The sequence below is a fragment of the Cololabis saira genome, chromosome 19 (genome assembly GCF_033807715.1).
Source record: "Cololabis saira isolate AMF1-May2022 chromosome 19, fColSai1.1, whole genome shotgun sequence".
NCBI classification, from domain to species: Eukaryota; Metazoa; Chordata; class Actinopteri; order Beloniformes; family Belonidae; genus Cololabis; species Cololabis saira.
The window spans coordinates 36,287,314-36,312,698 of record NC_084605.1 but is presented as its reverse complement, the minus strand read 5'-3'; the positions used below and the strand labels follow the sequence as shown (position 1 = coordinate 36,312,698).

General features: G+C 40.1%; 1 protein-coding gene across 2 annotated transcripts in view; it reads right to left on the bottom strand.

The window, feature by feature from the left end:
• svild (supervillin d) overlaps positions 1-25,385 on the bottom strand; it is an 84,310-nt gene that overhangs the window by 39,119 nt on the left and 19,806 nt on the right. For both annotated transcript variants that reach the window (XM_061709357.1, XM_061709358.1), the window contains exons 3-7: positions 19,184-19,218; positions 14,808-14,869; positions 6,282-6,379; positions 3,215-3,305; positions 796-1,367 (exon numbers count right to left, since the gene is read on the bottom strand). In XM_061709357.1, coding sequence (XP_061565341.1) covers positions 796-1,367; positions 3,215-3,305; positions 6,282-6,379; positions 14,808-14,869; positions 19,184-19,218 — 858 coding nt within the window. The remainder of the gene's footprint in view (positions 1-795; positions 1,368-3,214; positions 3,306-6,281; positions 6,380-14,807; positions 14,870-19,183; positions 19,219-25,385) is intronic.

The window sequence follows — 25,385 nt, the reverse complement described above, 5'->3', positions numbered from 1 at the left end:
GTATCTTTTGTAAGGTGACCTTGGGTGACCTGAAAGGCACCTCTAAATAAAATGAATTATTATTAGGGCCCGAGCACTGACAGTGTGAAGGCCCTATTGTATCTGTAGGAATTGTTTTTATTTTTCCGACAAAAGGAGGGCTTTTTTCCCCCTAAACGTCCCCCAAAAAAATCACCAAATTTTGCACGGAAGCCAGGCCTGGCGAAAAATGTGATATTTAATGGTTTGCATTAATGGGCGTGGTCTAATGGCTCAACAGCGCCCCCTAGAAAACTTTGTGCCTCAAGCCCCACAATACGGTTTGACGTACATGCACGGAAATCGGTACACACCTGTATCATGTCACAACTTAAAGAAAAGTCTCTTGGCGCCATGGCCCAAACCCAACAGGAAGTCGGCCATTTTGAATTAATCGTGTAATTTTGGCGCAATTTATGCCATTTCTTCGGCCGTTAATACGGCCCAAACCGTAACGTGCACCCAGGTGTGTTATACATCAAAATGTGCGTCTCCATCCTGTGACAACGCGCATTACTTTTCTCAGTCAAAAGCGTTACTGTGGCGGCGATGCCAAAACGCGCGCCCCCCCTTCATCTGATTGGTCGATATTTGATAGTTCCTACTTTCTGCCATAACTTTTGAATGGTTTGACATAAAGAGTCGTTGGTTGTGTCATTGGACTCAGTTCTGAGTCCTTGACTTTTATTGGGCGCGAGGGCCCGTTCACCGCTGCTTGCAGCTTTAATTATTATTATTAAAACTTGTCACTGTGTCCACATTTGTGTACGTTCTGACCTCTGTTTCAGTGACGATCCCAGACTGTCATTCATGCTGCTCTCCAGCTCGTCCACATCCTCAGACACTGAGGAAGTCTTATCCAGGCTCTCGGTGGGGGAAGGACTCCGCATTTCCTCAGAGCTCCCTCTGCTGCTGCCGCTGCTGCCGCCGTTCCGCTGCTCTCTGACCCGGCTGAAGCCGCCGCCGTCTGTGATGTCCTCAGCTGACGACTCGTCCTCTTTGTCACTTTCTTTGTTGACCTCTTCCTCCATCTCGTCCTCTTCCTCTTCTTCTTCTTCTTCCTCCTGTTCCTCCTCTTCATCTTCCTCCTCCTCCTCCTCCTCATCACTCTCATGGTGGCTTAGGGTAATGCTGCTTTGCAGGGTTGGCACGTGCTCCGGCATGGAGCCCTCGCTGTGGTCTGAGTCCACGCTGGTAGAGCGGCTTTTCTTTAGTATTCCCTTGATGCTTTGAGGCCCGGAGTCTTGGCGCTGCAGCGAAGACGCAGACTGGCAGGGAGGGCTGGGCGGCGGCGAGGCGTCTCTGTTTCTGCTGAGTGGAAGAACTCCGTCCGAGAGGACGCTGGAAAGCTGATACACAAAGACGGAAAGCATGCCCAGACGTGAGATTTATCATTTCCTGACAAACACCATGGATAACTTTCAGTGCAACTTGAAGTGGATTTGGATTCAACGGGACAAACTTGTAGAACACGTCTTCTGTAGACTCACCAGAGACTAGGAATGGGTGATATTTTACCGTTCACGATAAACCGTCAAAAAAATTCCCCACGGTAAGAATTTGTCATCTCGCGGTAAAAACCATAAATTCCCGTTGATGACGTTTTTGTGTAAAGATGATTTATGGTTCTGTGTTAAATCCACGCACGAAGGAAGGAAGGAAGGAAGGAAGGAAGAAAGGAAGGAAGGAAGGAAGGAAGGAAGGAAGGAAGGAAGGAAGGAAGGAAGGAAGGAAGGAAGGAAGGAAGGAAGGAAGGAAGGAAGGAAGGAAGGAAAGAAAGAAAGAAAGAAAGAAAGAAAGAAAGAATGAAAGAAAGAAAACAAGGAAGGAAGGGAGAAAACAAGGAAAGAAGGAAGGAAGGAGAGAGCAGGAGGAAAGAAGGAAGGAAGGGAAAAAAGAAGGAAGGAAGGAAGGAAGGGAGGGAGAAAACAAGGAAGGAAGGAAGGAAGGAAGGGAAAAAGGAAGGAAGGAAGGAAGGAAGGAAAGGAGGAAGGAAGGGAGGGAGAAAGGAAGGAAGGAAATGAGCCTGAAAGAAAGAAAGAAAGAAAGAAAGAAAGAAAGAAAGAAAGAAAGAAAGAAAGAAAGAAAGAAAGAAAGAAAGAAAGAAAGAAAGAAAGAAAGAAAGAAAGAAAGAAAGAAAGAAAGAAAGAAAGAAAGAAAGAAAGAAAGAAAGGGTATTTTTTTTAATCGTCATTTTTATCGTTATCGGGATAAATGCCAGAAATTATCGTGATACATTTTTTAGTCGATACTGCCAATCCCTACCAGAGACAGAAAAATAAAAACATACGAGGTGAGGGCTTGGGAGTCAGACATGAACAGTGGTGATTAGATAAAGAAATGAAGTGAACACACAAAAGTCAAAACAAAGACAAGCTTATCAGTCAATGATTGATACGATCTGCTTGAAGGTCTTTAAAATCTGTTTTAGAACCTAATGCCTTTTTTTTCTCAACCAAAAACGAAAAATAAGCTGGAAAATGCAGAGCAGATGTCACAGTAAATTATGCTGCATCATCAAGCCATCTAAAATATATTAAATTCTTTGTCACTGTGATCACAAATTTAAAATACTAGCACTTACTTTCCTTCCCCACAAAAACAACAACAACAAAGCATTGCATCTGTGCATATGGAATCACTTAAACACAACAATAGTTGGAAGAACAGCAGACATCCTGCGGGAAGGCTAAAGGTTAAAGGGCTGGAGTCGGAGGAGACGCGGGTTATGAGGCCAAGCTGGGTGTGATGGTGCAATCTGAACCTGGTGGTCCGCTCTAATGAACACCAGAGCACATGACGTGTGCATCTGGTGATAATTTCATTACCTGCAGGATCACTTTGAGAGTTTGGCAAAGGATCAACGTTTTTGTCCAGATGATGAAAACAATGTGTGCGTCTACGTTGCAACTCTACACGGGTGACGTGAATTATAAATCTGAAAGTTGACTTCAAAAGCAAAAGAAACTAAACTAAACCAGACAGGAGACAAACAAAAGCCGAAGTTAAGGTGAGTAAGAGTTTAGGAATTGGTTTACATGCGGTCTAAAAATAACACTCTCCAACATGAGCCAAAGGGATACCGTTTTAATTTAGGCTACATGAAGACAGTGGCTTATTCTCAACAGCAGAGACCTTGTTCTGTAAAATGTATCACTCTTTGTATTAAAAGAAGAAACAAAACCATGATCTTCACCTCAGTGGTGGAGGAACCTCCATGCTGCTCCGGCCAGGAAGATCCATCTGTGGACTTTTCCATTGCTCTTCCTGCATCGGCTTTATTGAGTCTGGAACAGCAGCAACAATAGAGTTTGGAAACAGACATGAAGATGGGAGAGAGGAAAAAAAAAAAGGAGACTTTGGTCAGTCATCAAATTGTAGTGCTTTTTAACATATTCTGCATCGACTCCATAACGACAGGATAAGACGGGAAGAGCTGGTGCAAAATAATGCAGACGTTTGCACCAGCAGTACAGTATCGCTATTTTTTATTATTTTTTTATATATATTTCTCTTTTCTTTCAAAATTTTATGTAACTATTGTTCTCTGCTGTATAACAAACTTCTTTGTATATGATGGAAATATGCACGTGTGTAGGTGTGTATGAGGAATTGTGGGTATTGGGTGGGGAGGAGGGGATGTAAAGTGTTAATTATAATTAAAGCTGCAAGCAGCGATGAACGGGCCCTCGCACTCACGGCCACCGCCCCCATAAGCATATCAGAAATGACACCACCCACGACTTCCTATGTCAAACCATTCAAAAGTTATGGCAGAAAAAAGGGACAACCAATCAGAAGAAGGGGCGGGGCTAATTCAGGCCAATGAAGGTCAAGGACTCCATACAGAATCTGATGACACCACCCACGACTCTCTATGTCAAACCATTCAAAAGTTATAGCAGAAAATCGGGACAACCAATCAGAAGAAGGGGCGGGGCTAATTTTCACCAATTATGGTCAAGGACTCAATACCGAGTCCCATGACACCACCCACGACTCTTTATGTCAAACCTTTCAAAAGTTATGGCAGAGAAAATTATTCTAGGGGGCGCTGTTGAGCCGTTAGGCCACGCCCATTAATGCAAACCATGAAATATCAAATGTATCACCAGGCCTGGCTTGCATGCAAAATTTGGTGACTTTTGGAGAACTATCAAATATGGACCAATCAGATGAAGGGGGGCACGCTTTTTGGCGTCTAGCGTCGCCACGGTAACACTTTTGAAAGAGAAAAGTAATGCGCATAGTCGCAAGATGAAGACGCACATTTTGATGTATAACACACCTGGGTGCACATTACGGTTCGGGCCGTATTAATTGCCGAAAGAATGGCATAAATTGCACCAAAATTACACAATTAATTCAAAATGGCCGACTTCCTGTTCGGTTTTGGCCATGGCGCCAAGAGACTTTTCTTTAAGTTGTGACATGATACAGGTGTGTACCGATTTTCGTGCATGTATGTCAAACCGTATTGTGGGGCTTGAGGCACAAAGTTTTCTAGGGGGCGCTGTTGAGCCATTTTGCCACGCCCATTAATGTAAACCATTAAATATCAAATTTATCGCCAGGCCTGGCTTGCATGCAAAATTTGGTGACTTTTTGGGCACGTTTAGGGGGGCAAAAAGGCCCTCCTTTCGTCAGAAGAAAAAAGAAAGAAAAAAGAAAGAAAGAAAGAAAAATTCCTACAGATACAATAGGGCCTTCGCACTGAAGGTGCTCGGGCCCTAATTATTGTAGGTTTAAGAGGGGAGGGTCGCTTATAAGCCCGTTGGGCTTCATGATCTTTACTGCACATTTTAACTTTGTTTTATTACTGCTTTTTTTCGATGCTTGTATGTTTGTAAGTGCAAAAAAATAAAATAAAATAAAAATAATGCCGACGTGATCAAAGACGGATCCAGATGCGCTCTGCGTGATCACCAGTACATATCAACATCTACATATGCAGACGTTATACTCGGTATCAGGCATTTCTGTGTGCTGCTCCAACACAGACGGGCCTCCAAAGTTCACTTTCCCCAATTCATCGGTGTGGAAAATACCAAACCTGTGTCACAGTGTTCCAGAGATGTGTCCAATATGTTCAGTATTTCACTCAGAGTCTGTGGAAAGTATCAATCAGAGTCTGTAGTCCATCTCTCTTCCCCTACTGGAAGCAGCAGCTGCAGGACCAGTCTCTGGTTTCTGAACAGGGGCAGGTCCGTCAGACAAAGCCCAGTGACAGATGAAAAAACCTCAGAGAGCATGTGTTTCTAATCAGTGTTGACATTAGTCCAGCTTGAAAATACACAGTAAAATGAGTTAATTGTATATGGATTCAGTACAGAGCCTTCCCATCTTAACATCTTCCCATCATAGCACTTTACACTATGAGCGACGTCAACTCCTGCACTGCTGCAGCAGTTCTGTTTCCCCGTAGCGCAGCCAATACCCAGGGCAATTAGGTTTAACATCTTATCCATGGAAGCATCCATATTAAAACTGGAGCGGGAACACAAGCTCCTCATTATCTGACATCAACTTGCTTTTGGCCTTTTAAATATAATATAATTTGGAAAAAAAGTATCTTATTTCCAGGATGCTTCTCATTTCCTGTGCAAAGACTTTTTAATGTCAATATTTAGTTTTTTTGCAGCAAGTTATTCAAAATGCACCATTATTCAGAATGCCTGCAATGCAACAAAGATTTGCTGGACAGTGACCAGTGACCAAGTCCAGCTGGAAGTGATTCCAATCAAATAATTCCTGATTTGGGGAGAAACCGGGATGCAGTTTTGACGATCCACAGAAACTCAAAATCAAAAAAAAAAGAAAGCGGCTGGAATGAACAGTGCTCACGCTCCAGAGGCTGCGGGGCTAAACACAGTCCAACTCCCATTACTGTACTAACTCTAATCTGGTTTACGTTAGCACGCTGCCACAGGTCTCCGAGTGTTTGTTAGTTTGTGTGTGCATGTGTAAAAGAAATGTGTGCTGTTACAGTCAAGCTCTGCAGGTTTATCTAGTTCACCTCTGCAGCGGTTTACGACGTTCGGCAGCCTGTCACTCAGTCTGTAATTACCTCTAGGCTCCATCCAGCCTGTCCCATCAGCTGTGCGTGGGTGTCGGCTAGTTCCAAAGTGCATCAGTGTAATTATTGGTGTTTTTTTATATATCAAAGCCAAAAAATGTAATTAAGAAAAAAAAAAAAGGAATTTATTTCATCCAGTTAAAGAGTCAGATTTCACCGACGCAAGAAATCGGTGTGAAATACTCACCTGTTAGAAGAGTCCTCCTTATCAGTGCTGAAGAGCTGGCGCTTCACCCCGTCATCGCCGTGGTGACGGCTGCTTCCAGCCCCCGCCCGCTCCAGCTCCTACAGGTAGACGGAGGGGGTCGTAGCACAAAGGTCAGGCTTGAGATTGAGAGGAATCCTGCTGAAGTTCTACACCTGCTGTGAAGCATTTTTGATGACGGAAGTGAGTGAATAAGGCTCCGCCCCTCCGCTCAAGAAAAGAAGTTAACCCTCGCTGTGCTCCATCTGAAGTTAAAGAGAAAACGCATGAAAGTCCATCCACCCTGGGCGTGCCGTGTGCAACGGCAGGCGATAGTTTGGACACCCGCAACCAGTACTGGAGTTGAGGAGGGATGAGGGGGGACGAGGGGGGATGAGGGGGGATGGCATCCCCCCTGGAATAAAAACGGTCCAAATCATCCCCCCTGTAAAACTGCCATCCCCCCTTTCCATCCCTTATGTCATTTCATCAATGAATGTGGTTTTACTGCTATTTCAACATTTAGAGACATCACCAGAAAAATAACACCAGAAAAATGACTTATTTGACAATTTTTACCTGTTTCAAGTCAATTTTCACTTATCTTCTCATTACAAGCAAAAAAATCTTGTTCCACTGGCAGATTTTTCTACTTATTTTAAGTGAAAATCTACTTGAAACAGGTGAAAATTGTTGTTTTTTTCCAGTGATGAGTCTTGTTTTAAGTGTAATGAGATTTCTTTACTAAAATGAGACATTTTAACTAGAAATAAGACAAATATTCTTGTTAAGATTTAGAGTTTTTGCAGTGATCCATTTTACTTATCCTGTGAAGGACAGAGTCATATTGATAAGTTCAGAAAAGTGTTTTTTATTGTTGTGTTTTGATGTATTTGATGTAAGCCCAGTGGATATTTAAAGCTTACAGAAGGCTGCATTTAACTGCTGCTATGTCATTCCTGCAGGATTTCTGCAGCTGTTTTGGTCACTGCTATTATTTGTAATATATTATATTATTTGTAATCAGCACAATTTATCTGTCCCCATATGATCAAATCCACCATCCCCCCTGATTGTTTTTTCGAGTACTGGCCACAACTGGAGATGCTGTGAACACCTGTGAGCTTACAAATGCATACAATTTAAGATAACATGCCTTTACTGCTTTAAAGAGGCTCAAGCTTCATTTCTCAGTTTGGCTTCTTACTTTTACTTAGCACCTCTTTTGGCCGGTTCTATAGCCTGCAAAGAAAGAGCTGATCTTGTGGAAATCTTTTCATACAAAAAGGTGTGTTGCTGTTAAACAAGCTGTTTGCATTCATTGCTGTTCTGCAGTCTGGTCTCTCTGCAGATTTGAAGATCGTAAACATCAGGGGACTGTGACAGCCAAAATTAAACCTTCAGCGTGCATTTATTAGTCTCTGCCAATAATAAAGTGCATAAAGTGCATGAATTTTTACACACCCTACTCATAACCTCTGCTCTCTGCGCTGTACAGTCTCTAGCCAAAAACCACTTAATTTATCACTCCTTGTAATTTAAAGTATGTTTTTTGTTTTGTTTTTTGTCTTTGCTTCTTGTCTAGATACCTCTGTTACTTGTCCAATATATCAATTCTTTTTCAATGTTTGAATCTAAATGACTAGTTTTGTTTTGTATAAAACCTCCTGAGTGGAGGTTCATAAAAGGGTAGGCATAATAAGCCTTGGCTTCAGCCTATACCTTTTCAGTGCCATTTCAAATATTGGACTATTTTTATGTTGTATTATGTTGTATCCAAATGGACCAAAATAAAACTCAAATTAAAATTAATTAAATTAAGGACAGTGTGATGTTTCCTACCAATTTCTCTGGTAATTAAATGTTTGCATTCTTCCGTGCATCAGTAAACTGACCCCGCCTTCAATAAAAGCCACACTCATGATTGCTCCACTCTCTTGTGCAACAGTTGGGGTGTTGTTTCTATACAATTAAGCAACCTCCTTTTTGTAAAAAACAAACAAACGTGTGTTCACTGTTGCCACATGTCTCAGTTTAACCTACTAAGATATATTGTAATAAACACTTTTGAACCTTTTTATGCTGAAATGTTGGCTAAGGACGCAGGAGAAGTTTTATTTCAATCAATCTGCCTTGAAGGTCACATTACAGCGCTGCCACTAGAATGACATAATGCTTCATGAAAATGTTTTGTAATTAAACTTTGGGTTGGATTTACCTTCCTAACAATCCTAAAAGCAATTCTCCACATGTTCTCTTGATTTCCACAATTTAACAATTTCTTCTCAATCATAAATGCCATTTCTTATTTAAATAATCAACTCAGGAAAAGGTTACCCTAAAATGCTTTCTACCCTGCCTGGCCAAGAAAAGAAAGAAATCTCCACCTGGATTTAACTAAGCAAATAGGAAAGTGCCTCCCGTTGGAAAACTCCTTCAGAGATTTATATGTTTCAGCTGTGCTGCGTGGTAATTTGGGTTCTGCCAACTACATAACCGAGCTGCTTATGCTTAAAGGTCAGCGGCAAGTTCCTCTCACTACCCGTGCTTGCAAAATCTCTGCGTGTCAGCCCTGATTACTTTTCGTAAAAAATGCCATCATCACCTTTGGAATGTTCACGTTCAAGAAACTAGTAAAGAGACTAGTAGAAAACTGTTTTAGCTAGATTGACAAATTGCAATGCTCATCTAGATGAATTAACCTTTGGCAGATCAATACGGTGGCCGAGACCCGCCATTGCTGAAAATTAAAGAAACGCTGCAAATAAAAAGAAACGCCGCTGCAAATAAAATAAACGCTGCAAATAAAAACAAACGCCGCTGCAAATAAAATAAACGCTGCAAATAAAAACAAACGCCGCTGCAAATAAAATAAACGCTGCTGCAAATAAAAAAAACGCTGCAAATAAAAACAAACGCCGCTGCAAATAAAATAAACGCTGCAAATAAAAACAAACGCCGCTGCAAATAAAATAAACGCTGCTGCAAATAAAAAAAACGACGCAAATAAAAAAGCCACAACAGAAGTGAATTACCGGGGACTATTTTTGCTGATGCACCGGTGTTTTTTACGTGAGAGGAGAAGAAGAAGACGAAGAGGACGGAAGTGAAAAGGAAGAAATAAGAAGAGCGAGGAATAAGAAGAACAACGAACGAGAAAATAAGTGAAAAGGTTAGTGTTCAACGTCGCTACGTGTAATTTTTAATGTGCAACACCGGTGCATCAGCATAAATAGTCCCCGGTAATTCACTTCCGTTGTGGCTTTTTTATTTGCGTCGTTTTTTTAATTTTATTTGCAGCAGGGTTTCTTTATATTTGCAGCGGCGTTTGTTTCTATTTGCAGCGTTACTTTTATTTCCAGCACTGGCGGGTCTCGGCCACCGTAGATCAACCTTGGAACAACACATTAGAGTACCTTTTTTCTAGATCTAGCCAAGTGTGAATTTGGCCCTGTTCCAGTGGCGTGGTTGGGAAGACGGGTCGGCCAGGGTCAGTTCACCCTGTAGATACTTAGATACTAAGCCAAATATCCTGCTCTGACCACCTGGAAGGATCTCTGCTGCTTTCTCAGCGTGGCAGGTTACTCTCCACACTTCTGCTGAGACTTTTCCTCAGTGGTCTTTCCCCAAACCCGTCCACTCAGCCCTTCTGGAGACTTTGTGTGGTCCCCAGACCTGGTGTAGGCCTTTAAAAATGTAAAAGCACTATTAATTAAACTTCCAACTCTTGCGGCTCCAGATCTCACAACCTTTTAAGCCGTGAGTGCTGGTGCAGGGGTTTTTACAGATAGATATTAATGGAGTTGGCCATCACATTTCTTCCATTTCTTTAACAGTCACATATCCCCAGGGTAACTAATAAACTTTTGATGAAGAGACCCTGGCTCTCTTACCAGTACTCCAGCACTCTGAATCGTACCTTGGATCCAGCCTCTGTCTGGTGACTGTTTACACTGATCATAACCTGCTTGTGTTTCAAATATCCCCAGATAACCAGCAACATATGCATCAGGCTCTAATTGTCTGTGATTTTAACCCCAGGCTGGATAAGAAGAAGTAGACAAACCCCGTGTGACATCACCTTAGCTTTTTAGTTGGCTGTTTTTAAACCTCGTTTTACTCGTGCTTCCCTGCATCATCCAAAACGACATCTGAAAGCAGGATAAAGCGCTCTGCTGGGACCCGCAGGTTACACCTGATGGAAGCGGACCTCGCGGGATGATTGAAACCCTATTTGGTTATTATAATGATGCAGAAATAGGATCAAGATCTGAGCTGCTTAATTTCTTCCATTCGTTTTTATGGTCTGGTAGGTGCCAGGGATCCTAAAACTGTGGTGCCCAAGCCTTAAAAAGGGATTTTTCCAGGTTGTGCATGTCAATTGTGGTGTATTGTAAAAGGCCACGGATTGGATGTCCTCCAACCACAACTTTCCATCCTTCCTGGCTGCTGGGACGCCATTAGAGCGGCAAGTCCTTCAACCCAACGGTTTTGCACCTACTGGATATAGAAGAGTCTTAAAAAGTCCACCTTATCCAGTAGCCTGTAAATACAGGACTGTCTCAGAAAATTAGAATATTGTGATTTTCTGTAATGCAATTACAAAAACAAAAATGTCATACATTCTGGATTCATTACAAATCAACTGATATATTGCAAGCCTTTTATTATTTTAATATTGCTGATCATGGTTTACAGCTTAAGAAAACTCAAATATCATATCTCAAAAAAATTGAATATTCTGGGAAATCTTAATCTTAAACTGTAAACCATAATCAGCAATATTAAAATAATAAAAGGCTTGCAATATTTCAGTTGATTTGTAATGAATCCAGAATGTATGACATTCTGGACATTCATGACTTTTTTTTTTTTTTTATAAATTGCATTACAGAAAATAAAGAACTTTATCAAATTTTCTGAGACAGTCCTGTATGTGCTGTTCTGTCTGTTAAAGTGCATTTACATTGTATTTTATAATTTATGCAGCACCTGATAAGGGTATTTTTTTACTCCAAGCGTAATCTGTGTTGTGGACACTGAGGCTTCGTGTACTTTGACCTTCAGTTATCAGACTTGTGAAAAGGGGGCTAGTACTAGTTGTGGATCACACTAGGTTAACTTGGTTATCTTTGTTTCCTGGATTTTGTTGAAATAAGTTAGTGTTGGTCACGCCTCGTTCCTTTAGTGGGGACAGCTTTCAGTTGTATTAATTGAAGTGTATACTGTATTTTATTTATATTTTAGACATTCATATTAGTTTTTTGTTTTTTTGGCAGCAGCCAACACCCCTTCACCAACTCCTTTGGTCAATAAAATAACTTTGATGTACCAATTCAACTGTATGTGATGCAGTGAGTAGATTCTCAATGAAAAAGAATCATGTCAAGACACATCCTGCAGTGACAGAAAAGATTAGATCCCTTTGGGTGTTTCCAAGCTTTTGCATGGTGCTCTTTTGAACGTTTTCACTGTAATTCTTTATTTATTAAACATTAAAAATACAAAACAGCTTAAGGAGGTTTAGCCTTTGGTCAAAAAGAGAGATCTTTGTATTCCACTTGAAGATTAATTCTGTACATTAAATAGAACAGCTGGAACATTAAAGTTAAGGACCCTCAAAGGAATCATTACATTTATTATTTTTCTACTTCTCCATGGGTAAAATTTATTGTGAGCCTCGCTGTCTAAAAATGGAAAGGACACATACACTTTCACAACATGGGGGTTTGCTACACTGATTCAGAATTTTCATGCACCTCGTCTGTCTTCTAGAGTTTTGTGGGGAATCTTTTGACAGACCCGTGTGCAGAATAAAAGCATGCAGATATGTGGGTAAACCCTTTACCGAGCCCCCGGGGTGATCTCCAGAAGATGAGTGGATCTCCAACTGCGAGAAAAATCTGAAAATGGAACCTCTGCAATTGGAGGAGCCTCTTACAACCCAAGTGATTCCCACTGGTCATGAAGGAACTCGTTTTCCACGCTGCATGATTTACTGCCTTCTGCAACAGACATTTTCACACTCAGGAAATTCAAAATATAAATGAGCTGCCTCTCTCCAGAAGTCTCAGTGTGCACATTTTACAGCCCATATCCATAAAACGTGCACAGCGAGACATGATGTGAGCTCATTCCACTCCGTCTCCGCTGATGGACGCGGTGACTCACCGGTTTTCAACAGAAACAGTGGAAGAGAAACAAGTGCTGAGGAAAGTGAAGAGAGAAAAGTGGTATTCCTTGCTGCTGTTGACAGACAACTTATAATAACAGATTTAACTCAGAACAAAAGGGTGGACGGGGCAGAGAAGTGCGATTGTGTGATAGATTCTTTGTGGGAGTCTTGTTTTCTCAAAGTTTTGTTGGTTGGAGCAACTTGCTACCATCTGGGTTCACTTGGCCAAGCTTTGGCACTGCTCTTTTTCTGTAAAGGCCAAATTAGAACAGCTATTTACATCAACTATTATGAAACCTAACCACTTCTGAAACCTTAGCAGCCTGGGAAAACCAGCTCACATGTACAGATCTCCCTAAGGATTTGGAACATTCGAGCATTTGCTCCTGAGCCCATCTTTAATCTCTAAAAAATCTTTCTTCCCATAACCATTTTAAGACCGCCACGGCCTGCATGCGCTGAAGTCATGGTTTTGGCCAGGGCTGCATCCAGGTGCAGGACAGCTTAGCTTTGGAAGGAATAGCTCAATTTGTTAGTAATGGAGCGAACTTCCAGCGAGGGGTTGGAGTGTGCACCAGCAGCACTGGAAGGACGGCGAGTAATTCAGCAATTAAAATGAAAGGAATTACATGCAGACTGTAAAACTAATTTAGCAACTGTAGCATCACTGAGAATTGGCAATCTAAAGTTGTGAAACTTGGATTAGTTCTGTCATCTTGACAAATGTTAGAGCTGTTATTTACCATGGACAGCTTGGATAGAAAAATGGTGGCGACGTGCCTTTTGGGACTGTCAATGTTATACAAATGGAAAGATTTGATCAAACTTTTCAAAAAATAGACCCATCCAATTCCCACAATGAAGAGATCAGGGAGTTCATCTACTTGGTGATATCTATGATGAAAATGGCCTGCGCACATTTCAAGATATAAAATGTAGTTTTAATTTACAGAACACATCTTTCTTTTTCTACTTGCAAATTAGGGCTGCACTTAAGGCGCAATGTGTACCTAATGATGTAACATTATCTGAACATCCCCTGTATGAGCTAATACACAAGTTAAAAACAACTATATATCAATATATTTTGAAAATGTCATATAAACCTTTAGCCCTAGATGCGATATGGAGAAGGGATAAACCTGACTGGGACCCACATTTTAACTGGAATGAAGTATGAACCAATATAATAACATCTTCCAGAAACCCAGATCATCAGCTTATTCATTATCAATTTGTACATAGAACTTATTAAACACCTCGCAAGCTTTACCTTATGAAGATCCTGGCTAGCTCTTTATGTACACTATGCTTTCAGAATAAACTGGGAACCTTCATCAGGTCTGGGAATGACAACCTGTTGCAAACTTCCTGTTGCAACTGCATTATCCTCCATAACAGCACAGAATATTCCAATAAACCCTCAAACACTTGTTTAAAATAATTTATCAACAATCGATACTTCACTATGTCAGAAATGAATTTTGCTTGCTGGCCTAAGAGCAGCAAAAAAGATAATAGCAGTAAGATGGAAACCACCACACACCCTTAACATCTCCCATTGGTATCTGACCTTTCTTGAAATTACTTACCTGGAAATATCTACAGCCCCAATCCATAACCCAAACAACAAAACATTTTATTTTGGTTTATGGCAGCAGATAAAATTAAAGCCAAACTTGAAAGATATATTCAAAATTGACATAGACTACCTTGTTGCAGCTATACTTGTCCAGATTTTGATATTATTATGTTTTGCCTTTGTTTTATTTTGTTCTTTGTTCTATTATCTTTGTAGTATCTGTTTTTCTTTATCATCAATTTTTTTCATGGAATGCTTAGGTCCAAGGGGTGGGTTTGGAAGGGGCTGAGAATATGTGTTAATGCTTGTTTAACATCATTGTGGATGCCACTGTTGATAATAAGAAAATCATGAAAAATAAATAAAAACATTTGATCACAAAAACAAAATTAGACCTGTAATGACTGTAATGAATGAATGGGTTTGCAAGTACAACAGGTTGGGTGTCACAATTTTACTTTCAGATTCAGCAGCGGGAGCTCTTAAATCCTTAAGGAATAAAATACAGGAAAAATGAATCCTTCTTAACTCATTCCTGCCTTAACATAAATTCTACTACAGGGATGGAGTCACTGTCATAGTCATCATAAGCAGATAATCATGACACAAAGCAGCATTTACATTAAAGATGTTAGAGTAACTGACAATAAGGCTTTTTGTCAACTTTGTAGTAAGGTAGTAAAACAGCGCAACATACGCATTTAGTCATCCAAAAACTTTGCATAAAAAAAAAGAAAAAAAGAAAAAAGAAAGACTGAACCAAATACCATACCTTAAAATGGGACTCCTTGGAAGTTGTACTCGTGCCGTCAGTCTCCACTGAATTCCCATCATCTGAAAAACAAGCAGAACCAGAACTAGTGTAAGAGGAAATTTATTTTTGTTAAGTTTATCTTGGTAATTCATGGTTCATTATTTTATAAATATATTTTGGTATATTCTGATGTAAGTCAGGGACTATAGTTACATTAGTCAGCATACCTGTTGTGATTAATATGTTTTACATTGGGCGGAGTGATTCCTACACTGTTTTGGGTCATTAAAGTACACGCAAACGCTGAAGAAGTTGTCCCAGTCTTTACTCTTACTCACTACCCGAAAAATGATTAATTTAATCAAGTAAGGCTTAACTCAACACCAGCCTTACACTAGCATGATTTTGGACGCTAAATTTAACATAGATTTTAATCTCCATGTGATTAACCCAGGGTTGATTGTGTAGGTTTCAGCTCTCCTTTATAGATTAATGAAACCTTCTGTATTGTCTTGTTTTGGGTCATTAGAACATTCCTCTCCAACTACAGCACACTTACTTTTCAAACTGAATTATTTGGCTAGAGTGATGAATACAATCACTTTAAAGAATTATCAGGATGAAAGCTATTTTTGCCATAAAACTAGCAACATAACACACGGTCTTCTTCCAGTTTATTTAAGTATTCACTTCTTTTGCTCCTGCATCAGCTACATCGGAACAATAGGCGTTGGAATATACTTTGTCTACTACCCTGTGTTAGTTAGTAGGCACGTCAGTTGGTGCACATCCCCCCAAAAAATATGTGACGCATACGTGACCTGCAATATACCATTAACTGCACTAGTTCACAGCAAATCTGTAATCTGCTGCAGCGGTGTGGCGCTGATCCCATGGAACAAATCGTCCAATTTTACAGTCTATTCAACATCCATACAGTCAATCCGCACAGAGGACGTATAAATCTATAAATCTAGTGTTGGCGTTTCACCTCTGCAATATCCCGCGTTGGTAAAACAGGGAAAACAGACAATAATCCAAACATTTATATTCCCTAGGAGTCAAACCAATAACTCATCAACTCTCCGTCTGCTCGTTTAAAAAAAAAAAATATATATATATATATATATATATATATATATGTCCTAGTGATGCACCGATTGTTCGGTAACCGAAAATGGCAAAAAAACACTTTCAGTGTTCGGTGGAATAAGTGGGGAAAAAAACTAACAATTAATAACGGCGTTGTAAAATAAGGAAATAGACTGGCCGCTCCGTCCCGTAACGTTGCGCACTACATAAATCGTTGGCCAACCAAAAACTAACCCCACAAGAATTTTACCTAATAGACTGGCCGCTCCCGTAATAAATCGTTGGCCAACCAAAAACTAACCCCATAAGAATTTTACCTAACATTCACCAGGAGGTGGAACCAAAACAACATAATGCTGGGAAATTAAAAAAAATGTTCTACCTTGTAATTTTGGAAAATATTTTTTTCTTTGAAAAGCATGCCTAAATCAAATGTATTTGATTTATCCAAGGGTGAAAAAATTGGCAAAATAAATGAAAAACTGCTGAAGAACCATGTTCGGTATTGTTCGGTATTCGGCCAAGTGTTTATTATTATTTTCGGTTTCGGTTTCGGCCACAAATAATCATTTCGGTGCATCACTAATATGTCCCCTTACCTATGCACTCACCCTAGCTAAGGAAAAGAAAAGTTGTATTCATTCTTATTCGTTATTAAAATTGAATACATTTTCTGGTTTGTATTTGGACGTCCTCTTCCGACAGTTTCCTTTTTGTATAACTTATTTACAGTTGTAATGTCTGAACGGAGGTTACACCCTGCCCCCAAGTGGAGGCTGGCGGTATCACACGTACAGGCCTCGTAGTCCTCACGCAAACGGATGCAAATATATGTATGCAAGTATATTCCAGCCCTAAAATGTCTTCGGGCCACAAAAGGTAAATTAAAAGAATAATGTATCTGAAAAGTCGATAAGCAACAATGGAGCCCTGAAACTATAATCTTATCAATAGGGAATTGTCACATTTATATGTACTCCAAACAACACAAATTTCTTAACTGAGGACAGTCAAATCAATTTTCCACTATCTAAATCTGGGTTTTATTGAATTAAAGATTTGACATTTCTTGCCAAACTAATAGCTCATCTAACAGACTTTTTCCACTGGTAGGGAAAAAACCCAGCTCCAGATCTGATTTATGTTTCCTAGCTTCCCTGCTGTTCAGAACTTCCCTTGATTTAGTTCATATGACGAAACATTGAGCATTGCAGACTCATGACTCCCCTCGAACCGCATTCATTGTTTTGACTTCAGTCGATATTTATTACCTCAAGGTCAAACGCTTGATAAAAGTAAAGACTCAAGAGATGGAAACCCCGCCACTTATGTGAGCAAATCATTCAGTAAGTGTTTGTATCCGTCTTAGAAAATAGCTCACTTACAGCGAGTGAGAGCTTGATGGACCTTTGACCTGGGAGTAAATATGAGCTCGCAGGCTTTGAAGAGTTGCGCAGTTCATCAAAACCACATAATATCACTTAAAGCTGAGGCGATCTTCTCCCAGCACAAACAATAGTGACAATAGTGTAGCATGCTGCAACTAAAATAGGTCAACTGATAACCGTCACCTGCTAGATACGGTATTATAAACTTGACCTGCCAAAGCCTGATTGGTCAGTCACCATACAGAACAAACCAAACTGAAAAATCACCTGATTCATGGTGAATTACTTAAAGGGGACCTATTATGGCATCTAATCCCTATTTTAAACAGGCCTTGAATGTCTTAAAAACAAGCTTTTGATTGTTTTTTCTAAATAAATTAGAAATTCAGCCTCTAAACCATGTCTTTATCTTCCCATTCTCTAACCTCATTATCTATGCGGGATTCTGAGTGGGCGGGGCTATGATAATGAGGCTCTGTGCTGATTGGCTGCCTGAATGATGCGATACACCGCTACGGAAAAATGGTGGAAGCTCCGGTCGGCGGAGTTAAGCCTAAATTATGGTTCTGCGTTAAATTGTTGGTGTAACGCGGAACCATAAATCAGCCTTTACACCGTGTCATGCATGCGATGCGAGCAAGCGTCAGCAACAAAATCAATTCCATTGCTTTATTTTCTATTGGACTGTCCTAACTGGCCGCAGCGACGCAGCGCCGTTTTGAGCTGAACATTTGTCGGACGCCCTGCTTCTATTTTCTTCCTGCTGCTCGCGTTGAAAGCCGGTTGAAAGCGCTGTAGGAAACAGTCATGATGAGGAACGGCTGATCCAGTTAGTTGAAATGAGAAGTTATCTCTATGATTCCTCCTCATTTCACTACAAAAACCTCAATAAAGTTCAGCTGCTGGAGGGAGATGGACAGAGAGACGATGTCACGTAGTGCTACGATAGTCGGACACTCTTTAGCAGTTACACGGTTTTATAGTTGTGGGCGTGGTTTCACGCATCAGAGGCCAAACCTCTGCTCCTGTCGTGACATCACGACGGGAGCAGAATCTTATTGGCTCGTAGATCCACATGACACTGGACGGATCATCCGGGCGGCTGTACAGACACTGCAGAATTTGGTTGCTTTCCATTTTCTCTGAGTTGGCAGGCTGAGGGGAGACCACTTTAAATATGTTAAAGCAAGAGAAAACCTGTTTTTTTTAATAATAGGTCCCCTTTAAAAGGGGTCCGAAAAAATGTATAGGAATTTGCTTATTGGCCATTGTCCCTCTCCTGCAGTCACACAAGCGTAACAGGTAGAGGTCACAGTCAAAACCTGCAAATAAGATGTCATATTTTGGAGGAGTTGTTGTAACAATCTATTTCTAGTGACCAAGCTAAATCAGGCTATAAGGCGTTTTGTCAGACTGGGTTGTTGGATACACAAAGAAAGGAGTATTTACCCTCTAGTGAAACTAAAACGTTAGTGCGCTCCTTTAGAGCTCTCTTAAGCAATCTCATCATGTTAATGCATCATTTTAACAGATATACACACGCAAGTATACAGAAATACACATGCAAGTATACAGTGATACACACACAAAACACTGGTAACACTAAGTTGTCTTTGCAAACATATTATTTTTCTTGTTATTTTTGAAGCAAACCATCACTTTGGTTAAAACGTTCACTTTACATTTTTCATAAACATAGTAAATCTGAGCCAAGTAAAATACTGTATCATTATTTTATCATCCTCTTCAGTGGATGAGTATTAAAAAGCCAACGTCAGTGAAGCAGGTAGGTGATCTGACATCAGCAATGAGCTCAGTGTTCCTTTCAGTATCTATAACAGCCACTTCCCCAATGAGAAAGCAGTTTGCTGAACAGAGAATCTGACAGCGGTGAAAGTGGAGGTTTCATCTTACCCTCAGGCTCTGCTGTGTCACCAGTTTCCCGCAGCCTAGCAGAGAGAGGCAGAGACAAATGAGGTCACGTAATGAAGTAATGAAATTATGCCTTTCATAAACAGATGCTAACAGATGAAAAAACATTTAGTCCTATATGCACTATTATACAAATTCAAACCAATTTCAAATTAAAAAAATGAGTCAATATATGCTAAAAACAGGACATCAGCATCCAGTCTATTACTGTGCTTTCTAAAATACCCACCCTATAACATTTACAGAGGTTCCTCTTTCAGTCCTAATGCTGTAATGATGCAGAAGTAATGTCTGTGCAGCATCTGAAGGTGGCCATTGGATTTGAAGTAATGTGTGGTGAAAATGAACAGGGAGATAGCAGCTGCCTGTGGGGTAGCAGCGCTGATGTAACAGGAGGAGGGGAGAGTGCAGCTTTTAACACAATAGAGAATCATAGTGGACATCTGGGAGGGGTCAAAGGTTACAGGGGGTGACACGCTGCATGACTGAAACTGGAGCCAATCTAATGTCAAGGGATTTTGTATTGGCTATCTAAGCCTGGCCTGTTAAAATAATATGTTTATTTCATGAACATCCCACTGTGCAAGCTCAATGTGTTGTGACGAAGCAAATTTTGTACTGATACTATAAACACACATTTGATAGCAGTTATAAACAATAGGAGATTCTTGTTACTTTGGATCACTGCACTTCATTTTGAAATCGAGTCAAAGCTCTGAAGTAAAACTGTTGATTTAAAACTGCATTTAAAAAAGAAAATTTAATTCATACTAGAGAATAGACAACCTACATGCTACGGATGAGTATTAGGGCCAGGCAGGGGAAAAATAAAAATATTTTAGAGGAGGAAGGTTTTTTTTCCATTATGTACTTCGAGAAAAAAGTCGAAATGTCGAGAAAAAAGTTGAAATGTCGAGAAAAAAGTTGAAATGTTGAGAAAAAAGTCGAAATGTTGAGAAAAAAGTCGAAAAGTTGAGATTAATGTCAAAGTACAATTTCGGGAAAAAAGTCGAAATGTTGAGAAAAAAGTCGAAATGTCGAGAATAATGTTGAAATACAATTTCGCGAAAAAGTCGAAATATATTTCAACTTTATTCCCGAAATTCCGACTTTATTCACGAAATTTCGACTTTATACACGAAATTTTGACTTTATTCTTGAAACTGTATTTCAACATTAATCTTGACATTTCGACTTTTTTCTCAACATTTCGACTTTTTTCTCGAAGTGCACAATAAAAAAAAAATCTTCCCCTCTCAAATATCTTTTCTACTCCATGGCCCCAATACTCTTCCGTATACATGCAGATGTGCACATCTCTGCATCATTTAATACGAACTTGAATCAAAGCTGTGATCAGAATCACACCTGTACACTCATGGGCACAGAAAACACATCATTTCATAGAGGTGTAATGATACACAGCCATTTAAACCACTTATCCAAGAAAAGCAGTACAGCACGACAGTAACAGTGTTGCATCCTGAACCTGTGCTTTATTACCTTTTCTTGTTTGTGTCACTGAATGAATGATTTGCACTTGCAGATTCAGGTTTCACACTTCAGAATTACAGTTCACAACATTCGGAGGCAAAAAACTAAAAGATTCTGTGGTCATATTATGCTAATAACTTTTGATTTCCTTCATGGTTTGTTTTTTTGCAACATAAAGCCAGTGAAGACGCTCATTCTACAGAATTGTTTTGTCTCTGGAGCTGTTTTTTGGTTGTTTTTAAAAAAATATTTTTTTTGCACTGCCACTTTTAGGTCCACATCAGACCTTGCACTGCACTTTTTCCATGTCACGAGGTAGAAAAATGCCTTTATTTGGTATTGTTTAAGAGGCATTCAACTGCTGTAGCTATCACTACTCAAGACTGTTGTTGACTGGCAGAGATCCCACATGCAAGATTCTCCAAGTAAACTGCAACAACCTAGGCTACGTCCAGAGTACTGTGGTTTTGTTTAAAAAACAAAAAAACCAAAGGCATTTCTGCTGATTGTTCCTTGTCCTCAGGATGTAGGCAGATGCACTAGTATTAAATGAATAAATTAGCAGTATAACAACTGGGTCCAACAACAACAAAGTCAGCAGTGCTTTCTGTTCTGGTTCCAGGTCATTGAGTACACTGTCATTAAGTCTCTTTGTTTTGTTTTATTTCTTATTGTCTAGTAATGGTAATAAAAACATTGCAAATTAAGAAAAGATGCAAAGTGTCCCAGAAGAGGCACAAGAAGAGACTGTATGACTGCATCATGCAAGAATACTACACACCAAAATGGGGTCTGGTGTGAATACCAGGCGGACGTGCGACAAAATGTTCCACATTTAAAAATGTAACCACGAGTTTAAATGCAGCCTTAGATCACTGCAGTAAGGAAGTGGCATTTTACAACCGAAGAGGCTCTAATTAACTGCAATTTAGGCAATTTCCCATCACTCAAAAACAAACTGCTTAGCTGATTTAAAGTTTGACTCCAGCATGACAGATTGTCAGGGGAAAACACCCTGATTGCGTTGTTACTGTTAAACGTCTTCCTGGGAACTCCTGGATCCTTGTGTTTACAGTAAATGGACAAGTTCTGGCCCACCCAAAACTCCTGCAGACCAAACACACCACTCACTGCAAGAGCTGCCCCTGACAGCAGTGCAGTGTGTCCTGCCACAGTGTCAAAACAAAGATACCAAAGATAATCTCAAAACTCCCACCAGTGGAACATCAACGCCAACACTGGAACAAGGTCAACACTCTCAGGACCAACTATAATTAAAGCTGCAAGCAGCGATGAACGGGCCCTCGCACCCTTGTGGACGTTCAGGCTGCAGTGGAAGCTTGTATGACTTGATGTAGATTCTTCAGGTCTGGACATTTAGCGGATGAAACCACCCACGACTCTCTATCAAACCATTCAAAAGTTATGGCAGAAAGTAGGATCTATCAAATATAGACCAATCAGATGAAGGGGGGGCGCGCTTTTTGGCGTCTAGCATCGCCACGGTAACGCTTTTGACTGAGAAAAGTAATGCCCATCGTTGCAGGATGGAGACGCACATTTTGATGTATAACACACCTGGGTGCATGTTACGGTTCGGGCCGCATTAATAGCCGAAGAAATGGCATAAATTGCGCCAAAATTACACGATTAATTCAAAATGGCCGACTTCCTGTTGGGTTTCGGCTAGGGGTGGGCGATATGACCTAAAATTAATATCACGGTATTTTTCATCTTTTGAACGGTGACGGTATAATATCACGGTATTTTTTGGTACGTTTTGGGAGGAGTAGCCTGTCCTGTCCCTTTATGTGAATAAGGTTAATATTTATATATATATATATATATATATATATATATATATATATATATATATATATATATATATATTATATTATATTATATTATATTTATTTTTATTATATTATATTTTAAATATTTTGTAAACCTGTCTTAAAATCTAATACTGGACCTCGGTTGGGCTGGTTGGACAGCGGGTGGTGGAAAATGTCCCTTAATTTTAAATCCAAAACTTGACAGGTTTATGCCATGAGTATTCATATAGAGTAATCCCTTGTTTTTCGAGAGGGTTACGTTCCAAAAAGAACCCGTGATAAGTGATATTCACATAGTAGCAACCCTTTTTTTTTTTTTTATAATTATTATACAAAGCTTCAAATTGCGGAGTTCAACACCGCCTCGCACGTATTTCCCTGCTCTTCTGAGCCGCTCCATCCCGACTCGCGCTGCAGCGTCTTTTTCTTCTAAAGCCCGCGGTAAAGGTGTGTTTTTTCGAGAGAAGAACATGGTTATGGGTATTTTTTTGTCACTCCTTACAAAATGAATTTTCTATTGTTCAGTATTGGTTAGAATCAAATAAACTTTTGTTAAACAAAAAGAAATCATGTTCAATGTTGTTTGGTACCAGATTAGGCCTTGGAAATAACCCAGATCTTAATATTATTTTTAATGATGGCTCATCCCTTGAGCAGGTCACCACATTCAAACACCTCGGCCTCTGGATCGACCCATTATTTTCTTTTAAACATCATATTGAGTCCATCACAACCAAGTTACATCGCAACCTAGGCATCCTTTACCGTTCAATAAACTGTTTTACTTTACCAACACGGAAAAGAATTGTCACACAACTATTATTTCCCATTTTAGATTATGCTGATGTTGTTTACCAGAACACTTATGAATCACATCTTCAACCTCTCAATGTAATTTACAACAGTCTCTGTAGATTTGTGTTAAGGTGCCCATATCGAACTCACCACTGCTCCATGTATCATTCATTAAACTGGTTACCCCTCAGCTCAAGAAGACAATACCACTGGCTCCAACTCATATTCAAATGTATACACTTTAGTTATCCATCATACTTAAAACAATATCTGATTCCATATACATCCTCATATTCTCTTAGAAACACTTAGCAACCCTTCTTTTTCGTTCCTTTAACTTTTAAAGAAATTGGCAGACGTGCTTTTAAGTTCAAAGCCCCATCAGACTGGAACCACTTACCCATTAACATAAGAAAACTTAATCCATTACACCTCTTTAAAAACTCTCTATATTCCAACCTCAATAAACCATGTAGTTGTTTCTAGTGGTATTGCCTTCTCATTTTATTTTTATTTTTTTATTTAATATATAATGTATATATATCTTCATATATTGTATCATTATGATGATGACAATGACTACCATTAATATTAATATTGTTGTTCCTGTTGCTATTACTGCATTATATGCAGTGTTTACCTGTGTTCTTCAGGTGTGGTAGGTCTTGGGGACTGGTGTGTGGGCAGGTTTGTGTGTGAGAGCCTTATGTATTATGTATTATGTATGTTGTATGTAACTGTTTTGTATTGTGTTGTATGTTTTTTGTTGGACCCCCTCGAAAACGAGATGATTCATCTCAAGGGGCTATCCATTAATAAATTTACTTACATTTACTTACTCCTTTTTTTTCTGGGCAAAAAGATTATTTTAAACCGACATTCATTAATTTTTTCTCCATCTTGAAGTGGGTGACTGGTATTCCAGCAGGTTGAAACAGCGCTCTGCGCTCTGGTGCTGTCAAAGACCCGCCCAGCTCCACTTCTGATTGGCTAGTGTTAGTTTGGTTGAGCGCCAGAGCTGCTTTCCTCTCATTCCATTGGTAGACGAATACGGTTGACTAAGACTTTTTTTTTCTCTCAAACTTTTTTTTTTTTTTTTTTAAGCAGTCAAACTCGCACGCCGAGAAAAAAAACTCCATACGCCGGGGATCCGGCACGGTGCCGGAATACTTTAAGCCCTGTCATTTCTTACTACTCTTGTCGTAAGGTGTAGCAGCAGTAAGGATGCCTGCAGTGAAAGCTGTTTAGTCTTGGGACGTGCTCCGCTGGTGCTGCTCAGCAGCACCAGCGGAGCAGCGGTCCCAGCAGCAGCTGCTGGTCCCACTTGCGCTCGTTTTGGCCCGGGTTGCCTCTTCATATTCACGGGCGTGCGTGTTTTTTAAGTGATGAAACAGGTTGCTTGTGTTTCCACCTCTTGCTGTCACAACACGGCAGCAAACCTTTCATATCACCGACGTTTTTAATGCCTTATTTAGGCTTATTATTTTATAATTGATTTATTACGGTATTGACGGTATTGCAAAATCCATGTCGTGGCGCAGTTTCACACCGGTGATGACTATGACACCGGTGTACCGCCCACCCCTAGTTTCGGCCATGGAGCCAAGAGACTTTTCTTTAAGTTGCGACATGATACAGGCGTGTACTGATTTTCGTGCATGTACGTCAAACCGTATTGTGGGGCTTGAGGCACAAAGTTTTCAAGGGGGCGCTGTTGAGCCATTAGGCCACGCCCATTAATGCAAACCATTAAATATCAAATTTTTCCCCAGGCCTGGCTTGCGTGCAAAATTTGGTGATTTTTGGGGCACGTTTAGGGGGGCAAAAAGGCCCTCCTTTCGTCGGAAAAATAAACACGAGAAAAATAAAAACGAGGGGGAAAAAAAATTAAAAATTCCTACAGACACAATAGGGCCTTCGCACTGTAAGTGCTCAGGCCCTAATAACCACTAAACCACTGCAAAAAATGTATGACTTAGTCCCTTTAATGTCTCCATTCTAATTCAAGACATCAGAGATAGTAGCACAGATCACTCGTATTTAGCTCAAATGCTTAACAC